Source organism: Coregonus clupeaformis, unplaced genomic scaffold (assembly GCF_020615455.1).
Source record: "Coregonus clupeaformis isolate EN_2021a unplaced genomic scaffold, ASM2061545v1 scaf0095, whole genome shotgun sequence".
Taxonomy (NCBI): Eukaryota; Metazoa; Chordata; class Actinopteri; order Salmoniformes; family Salmonidae; genus Coregonus; species Coregonus clupeaformis.
The window spans coordinates 472,501-500,000 of record NW_025533550.1 but is presented as its reverse complement, the minus strand read 5'-3'; the positions used below and the strand labels follow the sequence as shown (position 1 = coordinate 500,000).

At 48.3% G+C, this 27,500-nt stretch overlaps 1 protein-coding gene across 4 annotated transcripts in view; it reads right to left on the bottom strand.

Annotated features, from left to right (window-relative positions):
* grin2bb (glutamate receptor, ionotropic, N-methyl D-aspartate 2B, genome duplicate b) overlaps nt 1-27,500 on the bottom strand; it is a 141,314-nt gene that overhangs the window by 86,162 nt on the left and 27,652 nt on the right. For all 4 annotated transcript variants that reach the window (XM_045213272.1, XM_045213275.1, XM_045213274.1 and 1 more), the window contains one exon: nt 26,783-27,490. In XM_045213272.1, coding sequence (XP_045069207.1) covers nt 26,783-27,490 — 708 coding nt within the window. The remainder of the gene's footprint in view (nt 1-26,782; nt 27,491-27,500) is intronic.

The following is a 27,500-nucleotide window of genomic DNA, read 5'->3' as shown; positions in this document are numbered from 1 at the left end:
ACAGCCCCCGAAACCTGAAGGATCTGGAGAAGGTCTGTATGAAGGAGTGGGACAAAATCCCTGCTGCAGTGTGTGCAAACCTGGTCAAGACCTACAGGAAACGTATGATCTCTGTAATTGCAAACAAAGGTTTCTGTACCAAATATTAAGGTCTGCTTTTCTGATGTATCAAATACTTACAGTGGGGGAAAAAAGTATTTAGTCAGCCACCAATTGTGCAAGTTCTCCCACTTAAAAAGATGAGAGAGTCCTGTAATTTTCATCATAGGTACACGTCAACTATGACAGACAAATTGAGGGAAAAAAATCCAGAAAATCACATTGTATGATTTTTAAGTAATTAATTTGCATTTTATTGCATGACATAAGTATTTGATCACCTACCAACCAGTAAGAATTCCGGCTCTCACAGACCTGTTAGTTTTTCTTTAAGAAGCCCTCCTGTTCTCCACTCATTACCTGTATTAACTGCACCTGTTTGAACTCGTTACCTGTATAAAAGACACCTGTCCGCACACTCAATCAAACAGACTCCAACCTCTCCACAATGGCCAAGACCAGAGAGCTGTGTAAGGACATCAGGGATAAAATTGTAGACCTGCACAAGGCTGGTATGGGCTACAGGACAATAGGCAAGCAGCTTGGTGAGAAGGCAACAACTGTTGGCGCAATTATTAGAAAATGGAAGAAGTTCAAGATGACGGTCAATCACCCTCGGTCTGGGGCTCCATGCAAGATCTCACCTCGTGGGGCATCAATGATCATGAGGAAGGTGAGGGATCAGCCCAGAACTACATGGCAGGACCTGGTCAATGACCTGAAGAGAGCTGGGACCACAGTCTCAAAGAAAACCATTAGTAACACACTACGCCGTCATGGATTAAAATCCTGCAGCGCACGCAAGGTCCCCCTGCTCAAGCCAGCGCATGTCCAGGCCCGTCTGAAGTTTGCCAATGACCATCTGGATGATCCAGAGGAGGAATGGGAGAAGGTCATGTGGTCTGATGAGACAAAAATTGAGCTTTTTGGTCTAAACTCCACTCGCTGTGTTTGGAGGAAGAAGAAGGATGAGTACAACCCCAAGAACACCATCCCAACCGTGAAGCATGGAGGTGGAAACATAATTATTTGGGGATGCTTTTCTGCAAAGGGGACAGGACGACTGCACCGTATTGAGGGGAGGATGGATGGGGCCATGTATCGCGAGATCTTGGCCAACAACCTCCTTCCCTCAGTAAGAGCATTGAAGATGGGTCGTGGCTGGGTCTTCCAGCATGACAACGACCCGAAACACACAGCCAGGGCAACTAAGGAGTTGTCACGAGTTGCTAAGCCAGAACCCAGAAGCAGACCAGGACAAGGTAAGTTGAAACGAAGGTGAGTGTTTATTTACAAGTTCAAGAGTGATGCTGAATAATCCAGGGAACAGAGCGGGCGGCGTTGATTAGTTGTTGGGGGTGCAGTGGTTGATCCCATCCTGGGTCGGCAGCCGCCGACCACCAGGCAGAGGTTGGATGAAGGTTCCGGACGGGTGACTGCAGATGGAACAAAACGGGGTAAGTAAGCAACAAACCAACAAGGTGCAAAAACAACAAAACTAACGCTAGGCTCTAAGACTGATACTCTGGTAAACCTACTGTTCATGGCTAACGATCCGGCAGGGAATGGATGTTAGGCCAGAGCCTAAGAAGGGTGATGATCAGGACCAGGTGTGCAGATTGCTGATGGGATGCAGGTGCGGAAATCAAGAGAGCTCCCCGGAGCGTTCCAGAACCCTCTGGAAACTGGAGATCACGAACATAACAACTAGTCCACAGACAGGACCCGACTCAGACTGCCGGGATCGTTACAGTACCCCCCCCTCCGACGAACGCCACCGGGCGGACTCCCCGGAGCGCCAGGATGGAGGCGGTAGAAGTCACTGATGAGGTCAGCATCTAGGACCTGTCGCCGCGGAATCCAACTCCTCTCTTCAGGACCATACCCCTCCCAGTCCACGAGATACTGGAAACCCCGGCCCCGCCGTCTGGAATCCATGATGCGACGCACCGTGTAGGCAGGACCACCTCCGATCATCCGAGGAGGAGGAGGAGGAGGCGGAGGAGGCAACAGAGGACTGAGGAAAACAGGCTTGAGGCAGGAGACATGAAAGGTGGGATGGACTCTGAGCGTCCTCGGGAGTTTGAGTCGAACTGCCACCGGATTGATCACCTTCTCCACCACAAACGGACCAATGAACTTCGGTAACAACTTCCTAGACTCAGTCCGTAAAGGAAGATCCCGTGTGGCCAACCAGACCCTATCTCCGATGGTGTAGGTGGGAGCGGGGATCCGGCGACGATTCGCCTGGAGCTGATACCGGTCCGAAACTCTAAGGAGTGCTTTTCTGGCCCGATGCCAGGTCCGGTGGCAACGACGAATATGGACCTGAACAGAAGGCACTGAGAGCTCCTTCTCCTGAGAAGGGAACAAGGGAGGTTGGTAGCCATACAGGCACTGGAAGGGAGACATCCCAGTGGCAGATGTAGGGAGAGTATTGTGGGCATACTCAACCCAAGGCAACTGAGAGACCCAGGAGGTGGGGTTGGAAGAGGCCAGACAGCGTAGCGTGGATTCCATCTTCTGGTTGGCTCTCTCCGCCTGACCATTAGATTGGGGGTGAAAACCAGATGTGAGACTGACTGTAGCTCCAATGGCCAAACAGAAGGACTTCCAGACAGCAGAGGTAAACTGAGGACCACGGTCGGAAACGATATCACTGGGCAACCCGTGGACCCTGAAAACCTCCCTAACCAGGATCTCGGACGTCTCCGAGGCAGAGGGAAGCTTGGCAATAGGCACAAAGTGGGCGAACTTGCTGAATCTGTCCACGATAGTCAGAACGACCGTGTTCCCCTCAGAAGCGGGCAACCCAGTGACAAAGTCCAGGGCCAGATGCGACCATGGTCGCCGGGGAATAGGAAGGGGGTGAAGTAGTCCAGAGCTGGGCCGATTGGTACTCTTATTCTGCGCACACACTGGACAGGCAGCAACATAACCCCGAGTATCCTCGGCCATGGCAGGCCACCAAAAACGTCTGCGAAGAAACGCCATTGTCCGAGCCACGCCAGGGTGACAAGCCATCTTGCTGGCGTGGGACCATTTGAGGACAGCAGGACGAACCGACTCAGGCACAAACAACCGACCGGGTGGACCGTTACCGGGACCGGGCTGAGTCCGAAGGGCCGCCAGCACCTCCTCCTCAATCTTCCACATAACTGCTCCCACGACGCAGTTCCGGGGGAGAATTGTCTCGGTCTTGGACCCACTCTCCTCCGTCTTGGAGAACATCCGGGACAAGGCGTCCGCCTTGCCGTTCTTAGATCCAGGTCGGAACGTCAGGGGAAAACTTGAATCGTCCGAAAAACAACGCCCACCTGGCCTGACGGGAGTTGAGACGTTTAGCCGATTGCACGTAAGCAAGATTCTTGTGGTCAGTCCAGACAATAAACGGTTGCTCCGCCCCCTCCAACCAGTGGCGCCACTCCTCCAAGGCAAGTTTCACCGCGAGAAGCTCCCGGTTACCCACATCGTAATTCCTCTCCGCAGGCGAAAGGCGACGAGAGTAGTAGGCGCAGGGATGGAGTTTACTGTCCGTGGAGCATCGCTGCGACAGGATGGCGCCAACTCCCACATCAGACGCGTCCACTTCAACGACGAACTGACGGGCCGTGTCCGGTTGAGAGAGAATCGGTGCGTTGGTGAATCGCCTCTTCAAATCCAGAAACGCCCGATCCGCCTCCGGATTCCACTTGAAGGTCCTGATACTGGAAGTCAAGGCAGTTAACGGAGCGGCCACACGGCTGTAATCCCGGATGAATCTGCGGTAGAAATTCGCAAACCCCAAAAATCTCTGGAGCTGCAATCTCGTACCGGGCTGGGCCCATTCCAGAACCGCTCTAACCTTCTCCTGGTCCATCCTAATCTCTCCCCTGGAGATGATGTACCCGAGAAAGGATGTCGTGTGGGCGTGAAACTCGCACTTCTCGGCCTTCACGAACAGGCGATTCTCCAACAATCGCTGCAGAACCTGCCGGACATGCTGGACGTGGTCGGAAGGTTCCTTCGAGAAGATCAGAATGTCATCCAGGTAAACAAACACAAAGAGACCGATCATATCTCTCAGGACGTCGTTCACCATACTCTGGAATACCGCTGGAGCATTGGTCAGTCCAAACGGCATCACCTGATACTCGAAGTGACCCATCGGTGTATTGAAACCCGTCAACCACTCGTCCCCCTCTCTGATCCGGACCATGTGATACGCATTGCGTAGGTCTAGCTTGGTGAACACCGTAGCACCCTGTAAGGAGTCGAAGGCAGAACTCATCAAGGGCAGGGGATACTTGTTCTTGACCGTGATGTCATTCAACCCCCGATAATCAATACACGGTCGAAGAGAGCCATCCTTCTTACCCACAAAGAAGAATCCTGCCCCCCAGGGGTGATGACGAGGGACGAACGAGACCAGCAGCTAGGGACTCCTTGATGTAGGTCTCCAAAGCCTCACGTTCAGGTCGGGAGATACTGTATAACCTTCCCTTGGGGTAGACAGCTCCAGGGAACAGGTTGATGGCACAATCATATGGTCGGTGGGGAGGGAGTGACAGAGCCTTCTGCTTACTGAAAACTTCCCCCAAATCGTGATATGTCTCGGGAACCAGGGACAAATCTGGGGGTTTAGCCTCAATCACCTGACTGGGAACCGAATGGGGGCAGGCAGTCTTGAGACAGTTAGCATGACAATCAAGGCTCCAACTCGTTACCTTGCCCGTCACCCAATCGAACGTGGGATTGTGTTCCTTCAGCCAGGGGTATCCAAGGACCAGAGGAACCTGGGAAGACGGCAGAATGAAGAATGAAATCATCTCAGAATGATTCCCCGACAACCGCATCTTAACCGGTTCAGTCCTCATCGTGATACGTGCCAGACTACTGCCGTCCAGAGTGGTAGCTTCAATGGCTTCCGGCAATTGCTCCTTGGAAAGCCCCAGCTGTTCCACCAACTCGGCATCTAGAAAGCTTCCATCGGCACCTGAATCGATAAAAGCGTTAATCGCTAAGCTCTGATTCCTGTTCATAAGGGTAGCCGGGAAACGGGGTCTGACAGAGGTCTTGAGAGGTCGAAACTGGCTCGCTAAAAGTCCTCCCAACTTTAGCGAGCCGCGCAGTTTGACGACCCGACTGGAACCTGAGAAGCTGATCGGTTGGACGGAGCCCATTGCTTCTCCCTCCTTCGCTCTCGGACTCGATTATCCACCCGAATAGACAAGGCTACCAAGCTGTCCAGGTCACTAGACTCCGGATAGGAGATCAACTCATCCTTGAGCTGCTCCGACAGACCCTGGTAAAAGGCCGCTTGCAGAGCCTCCTCATTCCACCCACTCTCCACAGCCAACGTCTTGAACTCGATCACGAAGTCGGCCACGCTGCGAGTTCCTTGGCGAAGCGAAAACAGGCGCCTAGCTGCGTCCCTCCCTCGGACGGAATGGTCGAAGAGCTTCCTCATCTCGGCCGTGAACCCCTGGTATGAAGCCATGCAGGGATCCTGTCGTTCCCAAACGGCTGAAGCCCACTCCAGCGCTCGACCACGCAGCAACTCAATCACAAAGGCTATCCTAGCCTTGTCTGTGGCATAAGAGTAGGGCTGTAGATCGAACACTAATCCACACTGCATAAGGAAGGAACGGCATCTTCCCAGCTCCCCCTCATATTTATCCGGTGTCGGAACCTTGGGCTCACGGAAGGACACAGCTTCAGAAGCGGCAGGCGAGATGGGTGAAACCGGTAGTGGATCTTCCACCGGACACTTGCGTTGGTTCTGGACCTCCGTCAGACCGGTAGAAAGGTTCCGAACTGACAACGCGATCTCCTGTAGTACCGTGCTATGATGGCCCAACATCTTCTCCTGCTGGGTAATGGCATGGCGAACAGAGTCCAGGTCCGCTGGGTTCATTACTGGCCGGATCGTTCTGTCACGAGTTGCTAAGCCAGAACCCAGAAGCAGACCAGGACAAGGTAAGTTGAAACGAAGGTGAGTGTTTATTTACAAGTTCAAGAGTGATGCTGAATAATCCAGGGAACAGAGCGGGCGGCGTTGATTAGTTGTTGGGGGTGCAGTGGTTGATCCCATCCTGGGTCGGCAGCCGCCGACCACCAGGCAGAGGTTGGATGAAGGTTCCGGACGGGTGACTGCAGATGGAACAAAACGGGGGTAAGTAAGCAACAAACCAACAAGGTGCAAAAACAACAAAACTAACGCTAGGCTCTAAGACTGATACTCTGGTAAACCTACTGTTCATGGCTAACGATCCGGCAGGGAATGGATGTTAGGCCAGAGCCTAAGAAGGGTGATGATCAGGACCAGGTGTGCAGATTGCTGATGGGATGCAGGTGCGGAAATCAAGAGAGCTCCCCGGAGCGTTCCAGAACCCTCGGGAAACTGGAGATCACGAACATAACAACTAGTCCACAGACAGGACCCGACTCAGACTGCCGGGATCGTTACAGGAGTGGCTCCGTAAGAAGCATCTCAAGGTCCTGGAGTGGCCTAGCCAGTCTCCAGACCAGAACCCAATAGAAAATCTTTGTAGGGAGCTGAAAGTCTGTATTGCCCAGCGACAGCCCCGAAACCTGAAGGATCTGGAGAAGGTCTGTATGAAGGAGTGGGCCAAAATCCCTGCTGCAGTGTGTGCAATCCTGGTCAAGACCTACAGGAAACGTATGATCTCTGTAATTGCAAACAAAGGTTTCTGTACCAAATATTAAGGTCTGCTTTTCTGATGTATCAAATACTTACAGTGGGGGAAAAAAAGTATTTAGTCAGCCACCAATTGTGCAAGTTCTCCCACTTAAAAAGATGAGAGAGTCCTGTAATTTTCATCATAGGTACACGTCAACTATGACAGACAAATTGAGGGAAAAAAATCCAGAAAATCACATTGTATGATTTTTAAGTAATTAATTTGCATTTTATTGCATGACATAAGTATTTGATCACCTACCAACCAGTAAGAATTCCGGCTCTCACAGACCTGTTAGTTTTTCTTTAAGAAGCCCTCCTGTTCTCCACTCATTACCTGTATTAACTGCACCTGTTTGAACTCGTTACCTGTATAAAAGACACCTGTCCACACACTCAATCAAACAGACTCCAACCTCTCCACAATGGCCAAGACCAGAGAGCTGTGTAAGGACATCAGGGATAAAATTGTAGACCTGCACAAGGCTGGGATGGGCTACAGGACAATAGGCAAGCAGCTTGGTGAGAAGGCAACAACTGTTGGCGCAATTATTAGAAAATGGAAGAAGTTCAAGATGACGGTCAATCACCCTCGGTCTGGGGCTCCATGCAAGATCTCACCTCGTGGGGCATCAATGATCATGAGGAAGGTGAGGGATCAGCCCAGAACTACATGGCAGGACCTGGTCAATGACATGAAGAGAGCTGGGACCACAGTCTCAAAGAAAACCATTAGTAACACACTACGCCGTCATGGATTAAAATCCTGCAGCGCACGCAAGGTCCCCCTGCTCAAGCCAGCGCATGTCCAGGCCCGTCTGAAGTTTGCCAATGACCATCTGGATGATCCAGAGGAGGAATGGGAGAAGGTCATGTGGTCTGATGAGACAAAAATTGAGCTTTTTGGTCTAAACTCCACTCGCTGTGTTTGGAGGAAGAAGAAGGATGAGTACAACCCCAAGAACACCATCCCAACCGTGAAGCATGGAGGTGGAAACATAATTCTTTGGGGATGCTTTTCTGCAAAGGGGACAGGACGACTGCACCGTATTGAGGGGGAGGATGGATGGGGCCATGTATCGCGAGATCTTGGCCAACAACCTCCTTCCCTCAGTAAGAGCATTGAAGATGGGTTGTGGCTGGGTCTTCCAGCATGACAACGACCCGAAACACACAGCCAGGGCAACTAAGGAGTGGCTCCGTAAGAAGCATCTCAAGGTCCTGGAGTGGCCTAGCCAGTCTCCAGACCAGAACCCAATAGAAAATCTTTGTAGGGAGCTGAAAGTCTGTATTGCCCAGCGACAGCCCCGAAACCTGAAGGATCTGGAGAAGGTCTGTATGAAGGAGTGGGACAAAATCCCTGCTGCAGTGTGTGCAATCCTGGTCAAGACCTACAGGAAACATATGATCTCTGTAATTGCAAACAAAGGTTTCTGTACCAAATATTAAGGTCTGCTTTTCTGATGTATCAAATACTTACAGTGGGGGAAAAAAGTATTTAGTCAGCCACCAATTGTGCAAGTTCTCCCACTTAAAAAGATGAGAGAGTCCTGTAATTTTCATCATAGGTACACGTCAACTATGACAGACAAATTGAGGGAAAAAAATCGAGAAAATCACATTGTATGATTTTTAAGTAATTAATTTGCATTTTATTGCATGACATAAGTATTTGATCACCTACCAACCAGTAAGAATTCCGGCTCTCACAGACCTGTTAGTTTTTCTTTAAGAAGCCCTCCTGTTCTCCACTCATTACCTGTATTAACTGCACCTGTTTGAACTCGTTACCTGTATAAAAGACACCTGTCCACACACTCAATCAAACAGACTCCAACCTCTCCACAATGGCCAAGACCAGAGAGCTGTGTAAGGACATCAGGGATAAAATTGTAGACCTGCACAAGGCTGGGATGGGCTACAGGACAATAGGCAAGCAGCTTGGTGAGAAGGCAACAACTGTTGGCGCAATTATTAGAAAATGGAAGAAGTTCAAGATGACGGTCAATCACCCTCGGTCTGTGGCTCCATGCAAGATCTCACCTCGTGGGGCATCAATGATCATGAGGAAGGTGAGGGATCAGCCCAGAACTACATGGCAGGACCTGGTCAATGACATGAAGAGAGCTGGGACCACAGTCTCAAAGAAAACCATTAGTAACACACTACGCCGTCATGGATTAAAATCCTGCAGCGCACGCAAGGTCCCCCTGCTCAAGCCAGCGCATGTCCAGGCCCGTCTGAAGTTTGCCAATGACCATCTGGATGATCCAGAGGAGGAATGGGAGAAGGTCATGTGGTCTGATGAGACAAAAATTGAGCTTTTTGGTCTAAACTCCACTCGCTGTGTTTGGAGGAAGAAGAAGGATGAGTACAACCCCAAGAACACCATCCCAACCGTGAAGCATGGAGGTGGAAACATAATTCTTTGGGGATGCTTTTCTGCAAAGGGGACAGGACGACTGCACCGTATTGAGGGGAGGATGGATGGGGCCATGTATCGCGAGATCTTGGCCAACAACCTCCTTCCCTCAGTAAGAGCATTGAAGATGGGTTGTGGCTGGGTCTTCCAGCATGACAACGACCGAAACACACAGCCAGGGCAACTAAGGAGTGGCTCCGTAAGAAGCATCTCAAGGTCCTGGAGTGGCCTAGCCAGTCTCCAGACCAGAACCCAATAGAAAATCTTTGTAGGGAGCTGAAAGTCTGTATTGCCCAGCGACAGCCCCCGAAACCTGAAGGATCTGGAGAAGGTCTGTATGAAGGAGTGGGACAAAATCCCTGCTGCAGTGTGTGCAAACCTGGTCAAGACCTACAGGAAACGTATGATCTCTGTAATTGCAAACAAAGGTTTCTGTACCAAATATTAAGGTCTGCTTTTCTGATGTATCAAATACTGACAGTGGGGGAAAAAAGTATTTAGTCAGCCACCAATTGTGCAAGTTCTCCCACTTAAAAAGATGAGAGAGTCCTGTAATTTTCATCATAGGTACACGTCAACTATGACAGACAAATTGAGGGAAAAAAATCCAGAAAATCACATTGTATGATTTTTAAGTAATTAATTTGCATTTTATTGCATGACATAAGTATTTGATCACCTACCAACCAGTAAGAATTCCGGCTCTCACAGACCTGTTAGTTTTTCTTTAAGAAGCCCTCCTGTTCTCCACTCATTACCTGTATTAACTGCACCTGTTTGAACTCGTTACCTGTATAAAAGACACCTGTCCACACACTCAATCAAACAGACTCCAACCTCTCCACAATGGCCAAGACCAGAGAGCTGTGTAAGGACATCAGGGATAAAATTGTAGACCTGCACAAGAATGGTATGGGCTACAGGACAATAGGCAAGCAGCTTGGTGAGAAGGCAACAACTGTTGGCGCAATTATTAGAAAATGGAAGAAGTTCAAGATGACGGTCAATCACCCTCGGTCTGGGGCTCCATGCAAGATCTCACCTCGTGGGGCATCAATGATCATGAGGAAGGTGAGGGATCAGCCCAGAACTACATGGCAGGACCTGGTCAATGACCTGAAGAGAGCTGGGACCACAGTCTCAAAGAAAACCATTAGTAACACACTACGCCGTCATGGATTAAAATCCTGCAGCGCACGCAAGGTCCCCCTGCTCAAGCCAGCGCATGTCCAGGCCCGTCTGAAGTTTGCCAATGACCATCTGGATGATCCAGAGGAGGAATGGGAGAAGGTCATGTGGTCTGATGAGACAAAAATTTAGCTTTTTGGTCTAAACTCCACTCGCTGTGTTTGGAGGAAGAAGAAGGATGAGTACAACCCCAAGAACACCATCCCAACCGTGAAGCATGGAGGTGGAAACATAATTCTTTGGGGATGCTTTTCTGCAAAGGGGACAGGACGACTGCACCGTATTGAGGGGAGGATGGATGGGGCCATGTATCGCGAGATCTTGGCCAACAACCTCCTTCCCTCAGTAAGAGCATTGAAGATGGGTTGTGGCTGGGTCTTCCAGCATGACAACGACCCGAAACACACAGCCAGGGCAACTAAGGAGTGGCTCCGTAAGAAGCATCTCAAGGTCCTGGAGTGGCCTAGCCAGTCTCCAGACCAGAACCCAATAGAAAATCTTTGTAGGGAGCTGAAAGTCTGTATTGCCCAGCGACAGCCCCGAAACCTGAAGGATCTGGAGAAGGTCTGTATGAAGGAGTGGGACAAAATCCCTGCTGCAGTGTGTGCAAACCTGGTCAAGACCTACAGGAAACGTATGATCTCTGTAATTGCAAACAAAGGTTTCTGTACCAAATATTAAGGTCTGCTTTTCTGATGTATCAAATACTTACAGTGGGGGAAAAAAGTATTTAGTCAGCCACCAATTGTGCAAGTTCTCCCACTTAAAAAGATGAGAGAGTCCTGTAATTTTCATCATAGGTACACGTCAACTATGACAGACAAATTGAGGGAAAAAAATCCAGAAAATCACATTGTATGATTTTTAAGTAATTAATTTGCATTTTATTGCATGACATAAGTATTTGATCACCTACCAACCAGTAAGAATTCCGGCTCTCACAGACCTGTTAGTTTTTCTTTAAGAAGCCCTCCTGTTCTCCACTCATTACCTGTATTAACTGCACCTGTTTGAACTCGTTACCTGTATAAAAGACACCTGTCCGCACACTCAATCAAACAGACTCCAACCTCTCCACAATGGCCAAGACCAGAGAGCTGTGTAAGGACATCAGGGATAAAATTGTAGACCTGCACAAGGCTGGTATGGGCTACAGGACAATAGGCAAGCAGCTTGGTGAGAAGGCAACAACTGTTGGCGCAATTATTAGAAAATGGAAGAAGTTCAAGATGACGGTCAATCACCCTCGGTCTGGGGCTCCATGCAAGATCTCACCTCGTGGGGCATCAATGATCATGAGGAAGGTGAGGGATCAGCCCAGAACTACATGTCAGGACCTGGTCAATGACCTGAAGAGAGCTGGGACCACAGACTCAAAGAAAACCATTAGTAACACACTACGCCGTCATGGATTAAAATCCTGCAGCGCACGCAAGGTCCCCCCTGCTCAAGCCAGCGCATGTCCAGGCCCGTCTGAAGTTTGCCAATGACCATCTGGATGATCCAGAGGAGGAATGGGAGAAGGTCATGTGGTCTGATGAGACAAAAATGGAGCTTTTTGGTCTAAACTCCACTCGCTGTGTTTGGAGGAAGAAGAAGGATGAGTACAACCCCAAGAACACCATCCCAACCGTGAAGCATGGAGGTGGAAACATAATTCTTTGGGGATGCTTTTCTGCAAAGGGGACAGGACGACTGCACCGTATTGAGGGGAGGATGGATGGGGCCATGTATCGCGAGATCTTGGCCAACAACCTCCTTCCCTCAGTAAGAGCATTGAAGATGGGTTGTGGCTGGGTCTTCCAGCATGACAACGACCCGAAACACACAGCCAGGGCAACTAAGGAGTGGCTCCGTAAGAAGCATCTCAAGGTCCTGGAGTGGCCTAGCCAGTCTCCAGACCAGAACCCAATAGAAAATCTTTGTAGGGAGCTGAAAGTCTGTATTGCCCAGCGACAGCCCCGAAACCTGAAGGATCTGGAGAAGGTCTGTATGAAGGAGTGGGACAAAATCCCTGCTGCAGTGTGTGCAAACCTGGTCAAGACCTACAGGAAACGTATGATCTCTGTAATTGCAAACAAAGGTTTCTGTACCAAATATTAAGGTCTGCTTTTCTGATGTATCAAATACTTACAGTGGGGGAAAAAAGTATTTAGTCAGCCACCAATTGTGCAAGTTCTCCAACTTAAAAATATGAGAGAGGCCTGTAATTTTCATCATAGGTACACGTCAACTATGACAGACAAATTGAGATTTTTTTTTCCAGAGAATCACATTGTAGGATTTTTTATGAATTTATTTGCAAATTATGGTGGAAAATACGTATTTGGTCACCTACAAATAAGCAAGATTTCTGGCTCTCACAGACCTGTAACTTCTTCTTTAAGAGGCTCCTCTGTCCTCCACTCGTTACCTGTATTAATGGCACCTGTTTGAACTAGTTATCAGTATAAAATACACCTGTCCACAACCTCAAACAGTCACACTCCAAACTCCACTATGGCCAAGACCAAAGAGCTGTCAAAGGACACCAGAAACAACATTGTAGACCTGCACCAGGCTGGGAAGACTGAATCTGCAATAGGTAAGCAGCTTGGTTTGAAGAAATCAACTGTGGGAGCAATTATTAGGAAATGGAAGACATACAAAACCACTGATAATCTCCCTCGATCTGGGGCTCCACGCAAGATCTCACACCGTGGGGTCAAAATGATCACAAGAACGGTGAGCAAAAATCCCAGAACCACACGGGGGGACCTAGTGAATGACCTGCAGAGAGCTGGGACCAAAGTAACAAAGCCTACCATCAGTAACACACTACGCCGCCAGGGACTCAAATCCTGCAGTGCCAGACGTGTCCCCCTGCTTAAGCCAGTACATGTCCAGGCCCGTCTGAAGTTTGCTAGAGTGCATTTGGATGATCCAGAAGAGGATTGGGAGAATGTCATATGGTCAGATGAAACCAAAATATAACTTTTTGGTAAAAACTCAACTCGTCGTGTTTGGAGGACAAAGAATGCTGAGTTGCATCCAAAGAACACCATACCTACTGTGAAGCATGGGGGTGGAAACATCATGCTTTGGGGCTGTTTTTCTGCAAAGGGACCAGGACGACTGATCCGTGTTAAGGAAAGAATGAATGGGGCCATGTATCGTGAGATTTTGAGTGAAAACCTCCTTCCATCAGCAAGGGCATTGAAGATGAAACGTGGCTGGGCCTTTCAGCATGACAATGATCCCAAACACACCGCCCGGGCAACGAAAGAGTGGCTTCGTAAGAAGCATTTCAAGGTCCTGGAGTGGCCTAGCCAGTCTCCAGATCTCAACCCCATAGAAAATCTTTGGAGGGAGTTGAAAGTCCGTGTTGCCCAGCGACAGCCCCAAAACATCACTGCTCTAGAGGAGATCTGCATGGAGGAATGGGCCAAAATACCAGCAACAGTGTGTGAAAACCTTGTGAAAACTTACAGAAAACATTTGACCTGTGTCATTGCCAACAAAGGGTATATAACAAAGTATTGAGAAACTTTTGTTATTGACCAAATACTTATTTTCCACCATAATTTGCAAATAAATTCATTAAAAATCCTACAAAGTGATTTTCTGGATTTTTTTCCCTCATTTTGTCTGTCATAGTTGACGTGTACCTATGATGAAAATTACAGGCCTCTCTCATCTTTTTAAGTGGGAGAACTTGCACAATTGGTGGCTGACTAAATCCTTTTTTCCCCACTGTATGTCATGCAATAAAATGCAAATTAATTACTTAAAAATCATACAATGTGATTTTCTGGATTTTTGTTTTAGATTCCGTCTCTCACAGATGAAGTCTACCTATGATACAAATTACAGACCTCTACATGCTTTGTAAGTAGGAAAACCTGTAGAATCGGCAGTGTATCAAATACTTATTCTCCCCACTGTATATTGCGATTCGATACTGTGATTTTATTGCGATTTGATGTTCCAAACATATTGCTCACTATATCTCTGCTGCAGTGAGTGAAGAGAGAGCCATGAAAAAAATTGTTTTGATCAGTCAGGGAAATAAATGTGCTGAAAACATGTTGGCTCACCATTTAAAAAGAAGATGGAAAATACTGTTGTTTTGGCGCCTGTACAGGCAACAAGCACTAGCTAACGCTGGTCTTGTACACTGTGGACTAACACTATGGAGTGTATACTCATTAACACTGTATTGAACACTGTATTAATGGGCTTAATCGGCAGCTATGATTAACAAATCGTACAATCAAATTAAATGAATAACAGCTGTGACTCAATACGAATATGACAAACATTCTCACTTGTCATCCAAATGTATCAAAGGCGACATAGCTGATTTGCATTTCATCCCAAACACTATATGCTTTGAATTAAGTTGTGAATCAAAACAGCTGGCCGTTGTCAGAGAAAACCTATCTGCTGTCACGAGAAGCAGACAGATAATGTTGTTAGATTTTAATCATCTGTCATCTTTTCTCGTTTAATTTTATCACTTGGTAATTCCCATGCCTGGAATTCACTCAACAGAGAAAGGCCAGATAGTCGTTATTACATTGAGGGAATGTATCAGAATGCACCATTCCAGGCAGACACTCTAAAACCTTTAGTCAACTGTTGAAAGTCCACACACAATATCACTGACCCCATCAAAGACATGATTAAACATTGAAAAGAAAAAAGGAAAGGTGCAAGAGAGAGGAGAGGAGAATAGGAATGGGGTTAAATAGAAAAAGGTAAAGAACAGTAGTGAAAGCATAAGGAAATAGGGGAATGTGAATACTGACAGAGTTGAAGAGAAGGACAGATTTGTGAACAACAGACGAGTGAGGGATGGGACTCTGGCCTTGTATTCTAAGCAACAAAAGAGTGATCAAATTAAGATCCTACATCTGTAATGGAGTGTAGAGATGGAACCAATGCAGGAGGACGAGAGAACTATACAGGACAGAAGATGACAGCAAGAGGATGCATGGTGAAAGATGATTCATTTGGAGGGATGAGGGAGAATGAAAAGAGTGTGTTGCTTTTATATTCTTCAGGTTGTGTTCATGTTGAGAGAAACGGACTAATCAAATAGGACACTCGTTTAGGGCTTCTTTGTCACCTCTTCCTTTTTCTCTCAATAACTCTGTCTACGTCAATCAAATGTTGAGTTACTATTTTAAATCAGGACAATTGTGACACTGGGAAAGGTGAGAGAGGGACACTAAGAGAGACAGAAACGAAGAAATTAATTGACGAATAACATAGTGACTCAGAAAGAGAGTGAGCGAGTTGTCGTTGCTGAGTGAGAAAAAACAACTAAAAATAGGAGGGTGGCGGCCGCTTCACATACAGTTAGTGCAGGCAGCTTCACATACAGTTAGCGCAGGCAGCTTCACATACAGTTAGTGCAGGCAGCTTTACTTAATTCTCTCCATCTTTTGGGATTGCTCCTAATTGCAACACAGGGCATTATGAAGAGACAGTACCTCATCCCATCATGTAGAACAGAACAGCATAATGGGAAACACGGTCCTAAAAACCACGGATTGGAACAGAGAATAATGGAACAGAACAATTGAACAGAACAATGGAAGAGGATCGGTGGCCAGTCGCAGTCAGGGGCTGCGGCGCCCCGGCAACAGATTAGCTAGCTCCCAAGCTCCTTAGCAACCGGTTGGTAAGAGTGTGTGGGTTTTGGCTAGAAGGGACAACAGGTTATGTCAGAAATTACCAGAATTTACTTTTCGTAGCAGGTTAGGAGAATTAGCGTAGCAGGTTAGGAGAGATAGGTTACATTTAGGAAAATGTTTAGGGTTAGCTAAAATGCAACTTTTGATGTCAATTTGACATAATCTCTATTCTTTATAGCCATGACCGAGTGGTGCCAACTGGTGGTGGTGGAGGATCCAATGAACTGGAAGACAATTGGGTCTACTGTAGGCTCGCTAACCCCAGCACCCTTAGAGGATGTCTAAAGCCCTCACTGGTCAATTGTAGGTCGTAATATCAGTAATCAATCAGTAATTCATTTGGTTGACAGGACGTTCAGGGAACTATAGGCCGTATAAACCCTATAGGCTACTAGGCTGTCTATAGGGTGTTTACAGTCTTGTGGTTTTGAAAGAAAGGTTAAGGTACCACTTTAAACAAACTACAACTTGTAAAGGCTTGATAGGGCATTCATAAAGTCTTGGTAAACCCTGTATAAGGTGAATCTAGATGCTTCAGAATAGATTTATATTTCTTTAATCTGAGTGTTTAAAAATCTGTAATACACTGGAGCTAGAATAAATGTTGTATAAAGTTGGTACCAGAAGTGAGAAATGATATCAGGGAGCAGACTCCTCTGGGCATCTTGTTTGCACAGAAAGCTAACTGCGGTCTAATCCCCCAAACACAATGCAAGGTCATTCAACACACACACACAGATACACACTGACACACCAACACACCGACATACACACACTGCTTAACTCCACACAATAGAAAGCTCATTAGCCAGTGGAGTCTGATAATGAGAATAAGGTCCAGTATTGTGTCCAATACAAACACATAGCAGAGTAAATGAATGACAGAACAGCACCGACTGTGTGTGTGTATTTGTATGAGTGTGTGTGCATGGTGTGTGTTGGCAGCAGTGTACATGAATGGCAGAAATAGGACCGACTTGTGGGTGTGTGCATTGTTTTGTGTATAATCGGGCTACCTGCATCTGTCACTGCTCACTGATCCATCCTAATAGGCCATTCACTAGGAAAAGAGGGACAAATACAGCGCAGGGTACGGGTAAGGTATTCTAAGCACATAACGGACCAATCACATCCTCTTATTTTCTCTGCGAGGTATTGAAGCTGGTGAGGCAAAAACAATGGCTTCCGTTCACAGTGCTTCTGGCGTTGAAAAGGACATGCATGACGCGGGATCGGGTTGACATTTTTGCTGGAAATCAATTGTTCAGTGGCTGGATACTGTATCTGGAAATCTAACTGTTTGGTGGCATCCCAAATGGCAGCTTATTCCCTATATAGTGCACTACTTTTGACCAGAGCCCTATGTACCCTGGTCGAAAGTGCACTACATGAGAATAGGGTGTCATTTGGGACGTAGACTTTGTATCTAGAAATCTAGCTGTTTGTCCTATACCGGGACCCAGAGCGAAAGGTTAGGAGAGGTTTAGAAGGGAGGGTTAGAATAGATTATTGGTAATAGTGTTTGAATAGATTACTGGTAATGGTGTTAGAATAGATTACTGGTAATGTTTAGGCCTCATACGACCTATTGGGACCCAGAGTGAAAGGTTAGGGGAGGTTTAGAAGGGAGGGTAAGAATAGATTACTGGTTATGGTGGGGCCTTGATAGATGACTGACCCAACAACCTGAAGGGAACTGAGTTATTGATGCTCGGGATTTTTTCATGTTGCGCTTGCACTCACACACAGCATGCAGGCACACACGCACACGCACGCGCACACACACAGACACACACACACACACACACACACAGTTCATACAACTCCCCCACGACTTTATAGGCTTCATGTTCCATCTCACCCACACACATCTCTCTCTCCATCTGATAATTCTCTCTCTGCGCTCCCTCCATCTTTCTTTCCCTCTCCATCCTCCTCCTGTTCATATTTACATATCCGATGCACTAATGTGCACCAAATCCCTTATTTCCAAAACATCCATCACAATAACTTCTCATCTGTCATCTCTTCTCCATTAGCCCTCCATCTCTCTCTCTCCATCCCTCCGTCTCTCTCTCTCTCTCCATCCCTCTCTCTCTCTCTCTATCCCTCCGTCTCTCTCTCTCTCTCCATCCCTCTCTCTCTCTCTCTCCATCCCTCCCTCTCTCTCTCCATCCCTCCCTCTCTCTCTCCATCCCTCCGTCTCTCTCTCTCTCTCTCTCTCTCCATCCCTCCCTCTCTCTCTCCATCCCTCCCTCTCCATCCCTCCCTCCATCTCTCAAGTCCATTTCTCCCTCTCTCCATCCCTCCCTCCATCTCTCCAGTCCATTCCTCCCTCGTTCCATCCACCCCTCCCTCTGTTTAACCTTTATACAATCTCACACTATCTACCCCCATGGCCAGAGCATTTCGGCTTCATCCTTCTATTCTATCCCTTCCTTTTCTTCAGAGGCTCAGAAAATAAACATGCCTACCTCCCTCTGTAGCTGTTTTTATATATATATATATATATAAATGTATAAGCATGGGGTTTCCATGCCAACCGTATCAGCCGCATTCAGCCTTCAGTTCCGTGTTCACTGTGTGTGTGTGTGTGTGTGTGTGTGTGTGTGTGTGTGTGTGTGTGTGTAAAAGAGAGAGAGAGAGAGAGAGAGAGTATCAGAGAGAGGGAAGGAAAAAGGGAAAGGTGAGAAGGAAGCAAGTGAGTAGTAATTATTTAGAAAAGACAGGGAGAAAACATTCCTATATGTCTTCTCTCTCTCTCTCTCTCTCTCTCTCTCTCTCTCTCTCTCTCTCTCTCTCTCTCTCTCTCTCTCTCTCTCTCTCTCTCTCTCTCTCTCTCTCTCTCTCTCTCTCTCTCTCTCTCTCTCTCTCTCTCTCTCTCTCTCTCTCTCTCTCTCTCTCTCTCTCTCTCTCTCTCTCTCTCTCTCTCTCTCTCTCTCTCTCTCTCTCTCTCTCTCTCTCAGGCCTTTAACATGTGTTTTTACCCTCCTGACTTGTATTGTTGTCCTGGGCATGTGTCTCATCCCCCCTGTCAGTCCCTGTCAGTCTCAGTGTTGGTGCCCTCTATCTCTCCGTCACTTTTTAAATAGGGTAATTATATGTTGAGTAGAATCCTCTTCCTCCCTCACACCCACACACATATTCTGTATCATTTCATAACCCAATCTCTCTGTGTGCTACACTTTCTCTCTCTCTCTCTCTCTCCCTCTTTCTGACTCTCTATTCCTCTCGGGCTCTGTCTTTCACCCCCCCTCCCTCCTCTCTTTCATATAGCCAATCCAGTTTAATTTTCTGTGGTTCTTTGTGGTCGCCTATTGCTGTGGGGTCTTGCCTTCCTCTCTTTTTCAGAGAGCCATTTTCAGTGAATCTTTCTCTCTCTCTCACTCACTCTCACTCACTCTCTCTCACTCTCTCTCACTCTCTCACTTTCCTCTGAGGCTTGTTTCTCAGATTAATGTCTGTTTGCAAATCGCGGGTCGAACTTTACTAACAGCCTCAGGCCTTTTAAAAGACCATCTCACAGTCAGTGGTTGTTTGAAATCAATCCTGTTTGATTTGAGTTGTTTTCATTGTATCCATTAAACTGAGTTCAGGTGCACAGAGACACAGGTGTATTGTAGTCTCCCTCTGATTTTGGGTCACAGTGCTAAAAGGGTACATAGAAGAAAGCGATATCTTCAAAACGGCCTCCAACTCTCTAATTGAATCTCTTTTAACTAAAAGGAGGCTTTTTGCTGTCCAACTAATTCACACAACCCAGACAGAAAGGCCACTGCCTCTGTGCCTCCATTTTGAAGTAAAAGAGAACTGATGCAGACTCTCCAAAAGCAAGTCAAAACATCCTCAAAGAAAGAAAAATCACCCCCTAACACTCAGAGACTTCTACAAGACTTCCCATTACGTTCAGTGGCCTAATCTCATCAATCATTTCTAAGTCTCCATAGATACATCACATTCACTACAGTATTTCTATGGTTCATTGGTCTGTCATTACTGGATATGTTACAATCCAAAAGTAGGCCACAACAGGCCTGAAGTCAGGGCATGCTAGATTTCATCACATCATCAAAATACGTAATTACAGCCGGTATGATGTATTTTGCATTATATGATGCAAAATGCATCATACCAGCTGTATTTATGCATTTTGAAACTTGACTGCTGACATGCAAAAAACTTTGGGACTATGTCAACAATGGACTAATTGTCACGATTTAACTAGATATGAACCCAAATGCAGACAACTACACCGAGCCAGAGAAGGTTTAACAGGTTTATTTACAAAAGTTCAATTTGTCCAGGTTTCCAATAATAGGGGAAGAGCAAGTCCAGGTTAACAGGGAGGGTAACAGATCCAGGTTCAGAGCAGGAGTGGTACCGTAACGTCCTAGTGTCCGTGGTGAGTCCAAAAGGAAGGTCCGGTAGTGGTAAGCAGGATGGTGGTGGCAGGAGTGAAGCGGAGGCAGGAGTCAGGTTCCAATAATATGGTAGTCTTGACTATGATCTGACGATGAGTGGCAAGTTTGACCGGGTCTTAAAGGCTGAGGTGATTATGGTGAATGAGCTGCAGCTGGAACCCTGACTCCCGCACACCAGACTTCACTCCTGCAATCAAGGACAGACAGAGGGGAGGGAGAGAGAGCTACCTAGCAGCAGTAGGCCTAACAGTACCCCCCCCTCTACGGACGCCACCTGGCGGCCGACAGGGTTTATCGGGATGTAACCTATGAAATTCATGGACAAGAGCAGGATCCACAATGAAGCTCCTGGGCACCCAGGAACGTTCCTCAGGACCATAACCCTCCCAATCCACCAGGTACTGGAAACCACGACCCCGGCGGCGAACATCCAGAAGTCGCCGGACAGTGTAGACAGGACCCCCACCCACGATCCTGGGCGGAGGAGGGGGACGAGAGGGCGGGCACAGAGGGCTAACAGACACAGGCTTAATCTGTGAAACATGAAAAGTGGAATGAACCCGTAGGGAGGCAGGAAGCTGTAGCTTAACTGCGCAGGGGTTAACAATAGACAGTATCCTGAACGGTCCTATAAAACGCGGCGCCATCTTCTTAGACTCCACTTTCAATGGAAGATCACGTGACTTAAGCCATACCTCTTGACCAGGAGAGTAACCGGGAGCCTGGGACCGGTGACGGTTGGCTTGCCTCTGCATGTATGACGAAGCTCGGGACAGAGCTACCCTGGCCTTCCTCCAGACCTTGAAGCAGCGGCGCATGTGGGACTGCACCGAGGGTACCGCCAGTTCCCTCTCTTGAGAAGGGAACAGGGGAGGTTGATAACCCAGAGCACACAGAAAGGGAGACAAACCAGAGGAAGCGTTAGTCAAGGTGTTATGAGCATATTCCACCCAGGGGAGCATGGAGCTCCATGACCCAGGGTTAGACCCTGTGACACAGCGGAGAGCGGTCTCCATCTCCTGGTTCGCTCTCTCGGCTTGCCCGTTGGTCTGGGGATGATATCCCGAGGACAGGCTGGATGTGATGCCCAAAACTTTACAGAACGCCTTCCATACCTGGGAGACAAACTGGGGACCCCTGTCAGAGACAATATCAGAGGGTAAACCATGAGAGCGGAACACATGTTCAACCAAAATATCAGCCGTCTCTCTGGCCGTGGGCAGTTTAGGTAGAGCCAAAAAATGAGCGAACTTAGAAAAACGATCAATCACAGTAAAAATGACAGTCTTTCCGGACGAGGGGGGAAGTCCAGTGACAAAATCCATGGCAATGTGCGACCAGGGCCGGCTGGGTATTGGCAGAGGTCGTAGATGACCAGCGCTGGCCTGGGTGGAGTTTTTACTTCGTGCACATACCGTACAAGCAGCAATGAAGGCTCGAGTGTCCGCCTCCATCCTGGGCCACCAGAACTTCCGTCGCACAAAGTCAAGGGTCCGCGTAACTCCAGGGTGACAGGTAAGGGGAGACGAGTGAGCCCACTGAAGTACCTGGGAGCGAACAGCCTCAGGGACAAACAACCGGTTAGGAGGACCCCTCCCAGGGTCAGATTGATGATGTTGAGCCTGTCTAACAATCCCCTCGATGTCACATGTGATGGCCGCAATACTGCAGGTAGGAGGCAAGATGGGTTCAGGGTTACTACCAGTATCAACAGCCGAATGAACACGAGACAGGGCGTCAGGCTTGACGTTGCGTGACCCAGGACGGTAAGACAGAGAAAAATTGAATCTCCCAAAAAATAGTGCCCACCTGGCTTGACGGGGGTTGAGCTGCTTCGCTGACTGGATGTATGCCAGATTCTTATGATCCGTCCAAACGATGAAGGGTTGTTCCACCCCCTCCAACCAATGCCGCCACTCCTCGAGAGCCAGCTTAACGGCGAGCAGTTCACGATTGCCAACATCATAATTCCTCTCTGCCTGAGAAAGTTTCCTTGAAAGAAAAGCACAGGGATGCAGTTTATTATCTTCAGGAGAACGTTGTGACAACACCGCACCTACCCCAGTGTCGGATGCATCCACCTCTACGACAAACTGGTGGTCGGGGTCCGGCTGCATCAGAATGGGAGCCGAGGCGAAGCGATGTTTCAGTTCTTCGAACGCTGATTCGGCCCCTTCATTCCAAGCGAACGGTCGTGAGATGGAGGTGAGAGCGGTGAGTGGCGCCGCAATGCGGCTGTAGTCCTTGATGAACCTCCTGTAGAAGTTCGCAAACCCCAGGAATAGTTGAAGTTGTTTGCGGGTGGAGGGGGCTGGCCAGTCCGTGACAGCAGAGATCTTAGCTGGGTCCATCCGCAACTCCCCCTGAGCTATTATGTAACCCAAAAAAGAGGTCTCAGACACATGAAACTCACATTTCTCCATCTTCACAAATAGCTTGTTCTCCAACAACCTTTGCAACACCTGGCGCACATGCAGTTCATGTTCCTGGGAGGACTCAGAGAAAATCAGGATATCATCCAGATAGACAAAAACAAAACGATTCAACATGTCCCGAAGGACATCGTTCACTAGTGCCTGAAAAACAGCAGGGGCATTAGACAACCCAAAAGGCATGACCAGATACTTAAAATGTCCCAAGGGTGTGTTGAAGGCAGTCTTCCATTCATCACCTTTACGAATGCGCACCAGGTGATACGCATTTCGTAGATCCAGTTTGGTAAAGATAGTTGCACCATGTAGGAGGGGAAAAGCAGAATTAATTAAAGGCAGAGAATATTTGTTCTTAATGGTGATGTTGTTAAGTCCACGGAAATCAATACAGGGTCTGAGGATCTTATCCTTCTTTCCAACAAAAAAGAATCCTGCTCCTACAGGTGACGAGGAAGGACGAATAATACCTGCCGCCAAGGAGTCCCGAATGTAGTTCTCCATAGCCTCCGTCTCCGGGCGGGAGAGATTGTACAGGCGACTGCTGGGGAGAGGGGCTCCTGGCTGGAGGTCAATGGCGCAGTCGTAAGGCCGGTGAGGAGGAAGAGAAGTAGCTCTGTGTTTGCAGAAAACGGATGCCAGGTCATGATACACGTCAGGGACAGCAGAGAGATCCATGGACTCCAGTGGAGGTTGAGGCACAGTGCTGGCAGGGGTCTGAGCAGAACACAAACAATTCACATGACAAAATGTGCTCCATGAAACAATTCTACCTGTCACCCAATCAATGTGTGGATTGTGTCTTATGAGCCAGGGGATACCAAGGACCAGGGGAGTCTGAGGGCAGTCAATGATGTGAAACTGAATGTTCTCCTGATGATTACCCGACACTCTGAGACAAACAGGCACAGTCTGATGAGTAATACGGGTCAACAATTGTCCATTTAGACCCTTAGCCTGCAGCGGATGGTCCATAGGTACAGTCTCTAAATCCACTTGTTGAGCCAACTCTCGATCCAAAAAGCTTTCATCGGCACCAGAGTCAACCAGCGCACTAACAGGGAAAACCTGGGACTGCCACTGGAGGGATGCCTGGAGCAGAATGCGGGGAGAAGAGGAAGAATCCGCTGCTCGGCTCACCAAAACCTCTCCCATTAATGATGAGCCGGTCCTTTTCCCGGACGAACTGGGCAGGAAGGAACGAAATGACCAGCTTCTCCACAATACAGGCAGACCCGAGCCTGAATACGACGTGCCCGCTCCTCTGAGGACAACCGTGCACGACCCACCTCCATGGCTTCGGATTCAGTGCTCCTAGTATCGACTCGGGAAGACTCGGCCCTCTCCTTAGGGAAGAGGCGGGGAGGAGTTGGTTGACGACAGACAGGTTGCTTGGAACTACCACTCCTCTCCCGGCGGCGCTCCCGAATCCGATTATGCAACCTGATGGTGAGTGAAATAAGATTATCCAGCGTAGGCGATTCATCATATGACACCAATTCATCCTTCAAGGTCTCAGCCAAAGCATTAATGAACACTCCTTGTAATGCCTCGTCATTCCAACCACTCACTGCCGCTAAAGTTCGAAACTCCACTACCATCTCCGCCACACTGCGAGACCCCTGCCGAAGAGACAACAAACGTTTAGCAGCCTCCTTGCCCCGTACGGGGTGGTCGAAAACCTTCCTCATCTCAGTGGTGAAGGCAACGTAAGCGTTGCAAATGTCCGACTGGCTCTCCCAGACCGCGGATCCCCAGGAACGAGCGGAACCGCTAGTAGAGTTGATAAGGTAGGCAATACGGGCTCTTTCGGAGGCGTAGGTGAGGGGCTGTTGTTCAAACACCAACGAGCACTGAGTCAAAAATCACCACAGGTTCCCATGTTCCCGTCATAGCGCTCTGGAGCAGGAACAAAAGGCTCTCTGATCTGGGCTGGAGGGGCAAGAAAAACAGGCGGAGCAGGAGAAGGAGCAGTTTGTATGCCATGCACGAGGGGTGCATTATTAACTTGAGTAGTAAGGGCAGACACTTGATTGGTGAGTAATTGAACCTGATTAAGCAGCACCTGACTGTTCTCAGAAATAGTCTTAAACAAGGTATCATGTTGGCCAAGTAAAATGCCCTGATTGGCTATGGCAGTCCGAATCTGAGTGCACTCTGGGGTGGTATCCGAGCTACTGTCTGCTGGGTTCATGTTGGTCAGATCATACTGTCACGATTTAACTAGATATGAACCCAAATGCAGACAACTACACCGAGCCAGAGAAGGTTTAACAGGTTTATTTACAAAAGTTCAATTTGTCCAGGTTTCCAATAATAGGGGAAGAGCAAGTCCAGGTTAACAGGGAGGGTAACAGATCCAGGTTCAGAGCAGGAGTGGTACTGTAACGTCCTAGTGTCCGTGGTGAGTCCAAAAGGAAGGTCCGGTAGTGGTAAGCAGGATGGTGGTGGCAGGAGTGAAGCGGAGGCAGGAGTCAGGTTCCAATAATATGGTAGTCTTGACTATGATCTGACGATGAGTGGCAAGTTTGACCGGGTCTTAAAGGCTGAGGTGATTATGGTGAATGAGCTGCAGCTGGAACCCTGACTCCCGCACACCAGACTTCACTCCTGCAATCAAGGACAGACAGAGGGGAGGGAGAGAGAGCTACCTAGCAGCAGTAGGCCTAACACTAATATCAAACAAATACCAGTTTTCCTTTAAGTTGAATCTGACAAAGCTCTTATTTGACTTGGCAAACGTCTCATTGTCTCAAGCTGCTAGTCTTTTCGGGGTTGAGTAGCCTCGCTGTCAGAGACATGGCCTGCTTCCCAAACAGCACCCCATTACCTATGTAGTCAGTTTAATGTACTGTAGGAAGCCAATTAACAGCTGAATCAATCATTGAGAGACGGGCCGGAATAAGAAGCTGTAGTGTTCACAGTCGGACGTAGTGCCGCTCAGAATAGACAGGTTAAAACGGTCATGTTTCCCTGCTCTGCGTCATTTTAATGGATCTACTGTACCTCTTGTCAATTGAATATTGAAAGTAACACTGCCTTGATTGGCTGTATAGCTTAACAACGCAATCTGAGGAAGACTTATTGAGTTGAGACGTTGCAGTTATGCGTCCTGATGTATTGTAATGTGTAGGCTGATCTGCTCCTACTTACATGTGTTTGTGTTGATCAGTTTTAAATCACCTCTAAAGTTTTTGCAACATACTGGCCTCCTACTTGTCTTGTTTTTCTGCGTCTGTATAGCTGCCATTCAATAAAAAAAGATTGCAGTACCTTCTATTTCTGTGGTCTTGCCCAGCTGTGCCATAATGCGCTTCATGAGGTTGGTCATCCCTCATACAGGAACATGCATAGATATAGTACAGTATGCCTGTTGCTAGGTGATGAGTAACCTTGTTCGAGATATACAAAAGTCAACTAGGTGATGAGTAACCTTGTTTGAGATTTACAAAAGTCAACTAGGTGATGAGTAACCTTGTTTGAGATGTACAAAAGTCAACTATCGCCCCTGGACCAGGAGCTAGCTTTTCAGTCGAGTGGTTGGTGTGACTAACGACCAGGGCTCAACACCAGTGCTTGGATGGAGAATGTCTGCATGTGCCCAATGTATAGAGAACCATAACAACTAGTGTCAGGACCCTGAGAATTTAGTGAGCTTCACAGAGTTATTTCTACCGACTGTACTGCATAGTACTAGTAGTGGTGTCATTCTACTGTATACATGTGTATCCAACCAGCTAACTGTAACTATAGTATGAATGGTATCGCACTATTCAATAGATAGGTGTCTGAGTCTGTGTGTACTACAATGTAAAGAGATGTATATAAAAGGTATACGATTATAAGGTAGTGTTCCATACCTTGGCAGCCATGACCATGGAGGAGCCTCCTCGGATGCCCAGGATGGGGATGTGTGTCTGGGCAGAGATGAAGTCCAGGATCTGGGCGATGGCCTCCTGGTCCGTGTCGTCCCCGAACACCACCCCCTGCAGCCAGGTGTTAGTCATCAGGGTGCAGATACGGTTGATGATACTCTTGGGGTCCGTGTAGTTCATGGTCTCCAGTTGGACTTTGGTAGGGTGGGGCACATGGAGGAACTCCTCTTTCTCCACGTAGGTAGACGACACCTCGCTAGAGTTGCCCACCAGGATGACGGCGATGCTGAGAGACGAGGCCACTTTGGGAGGTAAGGGGGGCGCAGGGGGCCGGGCAGGGGATACTGGGGGGTAGTAAGGGGGGTAGTGAGGGGGGATGAGGCCTCCTTTCTGGCCTCCTGCTCCTCCCGTCCCGGGTGCTCCTCCTGGTGCTCCCCCGCCCTGGCCAGCTCCGCCCCTCCCAGGTGACCGCGCCGACTCGCAGACGGGCAGGAGAAGTAGGGAGAGGAGGAGGAGAGAGAGGGAGAGGGGGAGGGAGAGGGAGGGAAGGGCCAGCCGGGGGTGCTGATGAGGGGAAGAGGAGTGTTCGGGAGGAGGGGGGGGGAAGGAGGCGGAGGAGGTGACGCGCCTGTCCTGGAGTGGGGAGGGGGAGAGGAGGCTGACAAGCATCGTGGAGGAGTGTGAATGCAGTACCTGTAGGGAG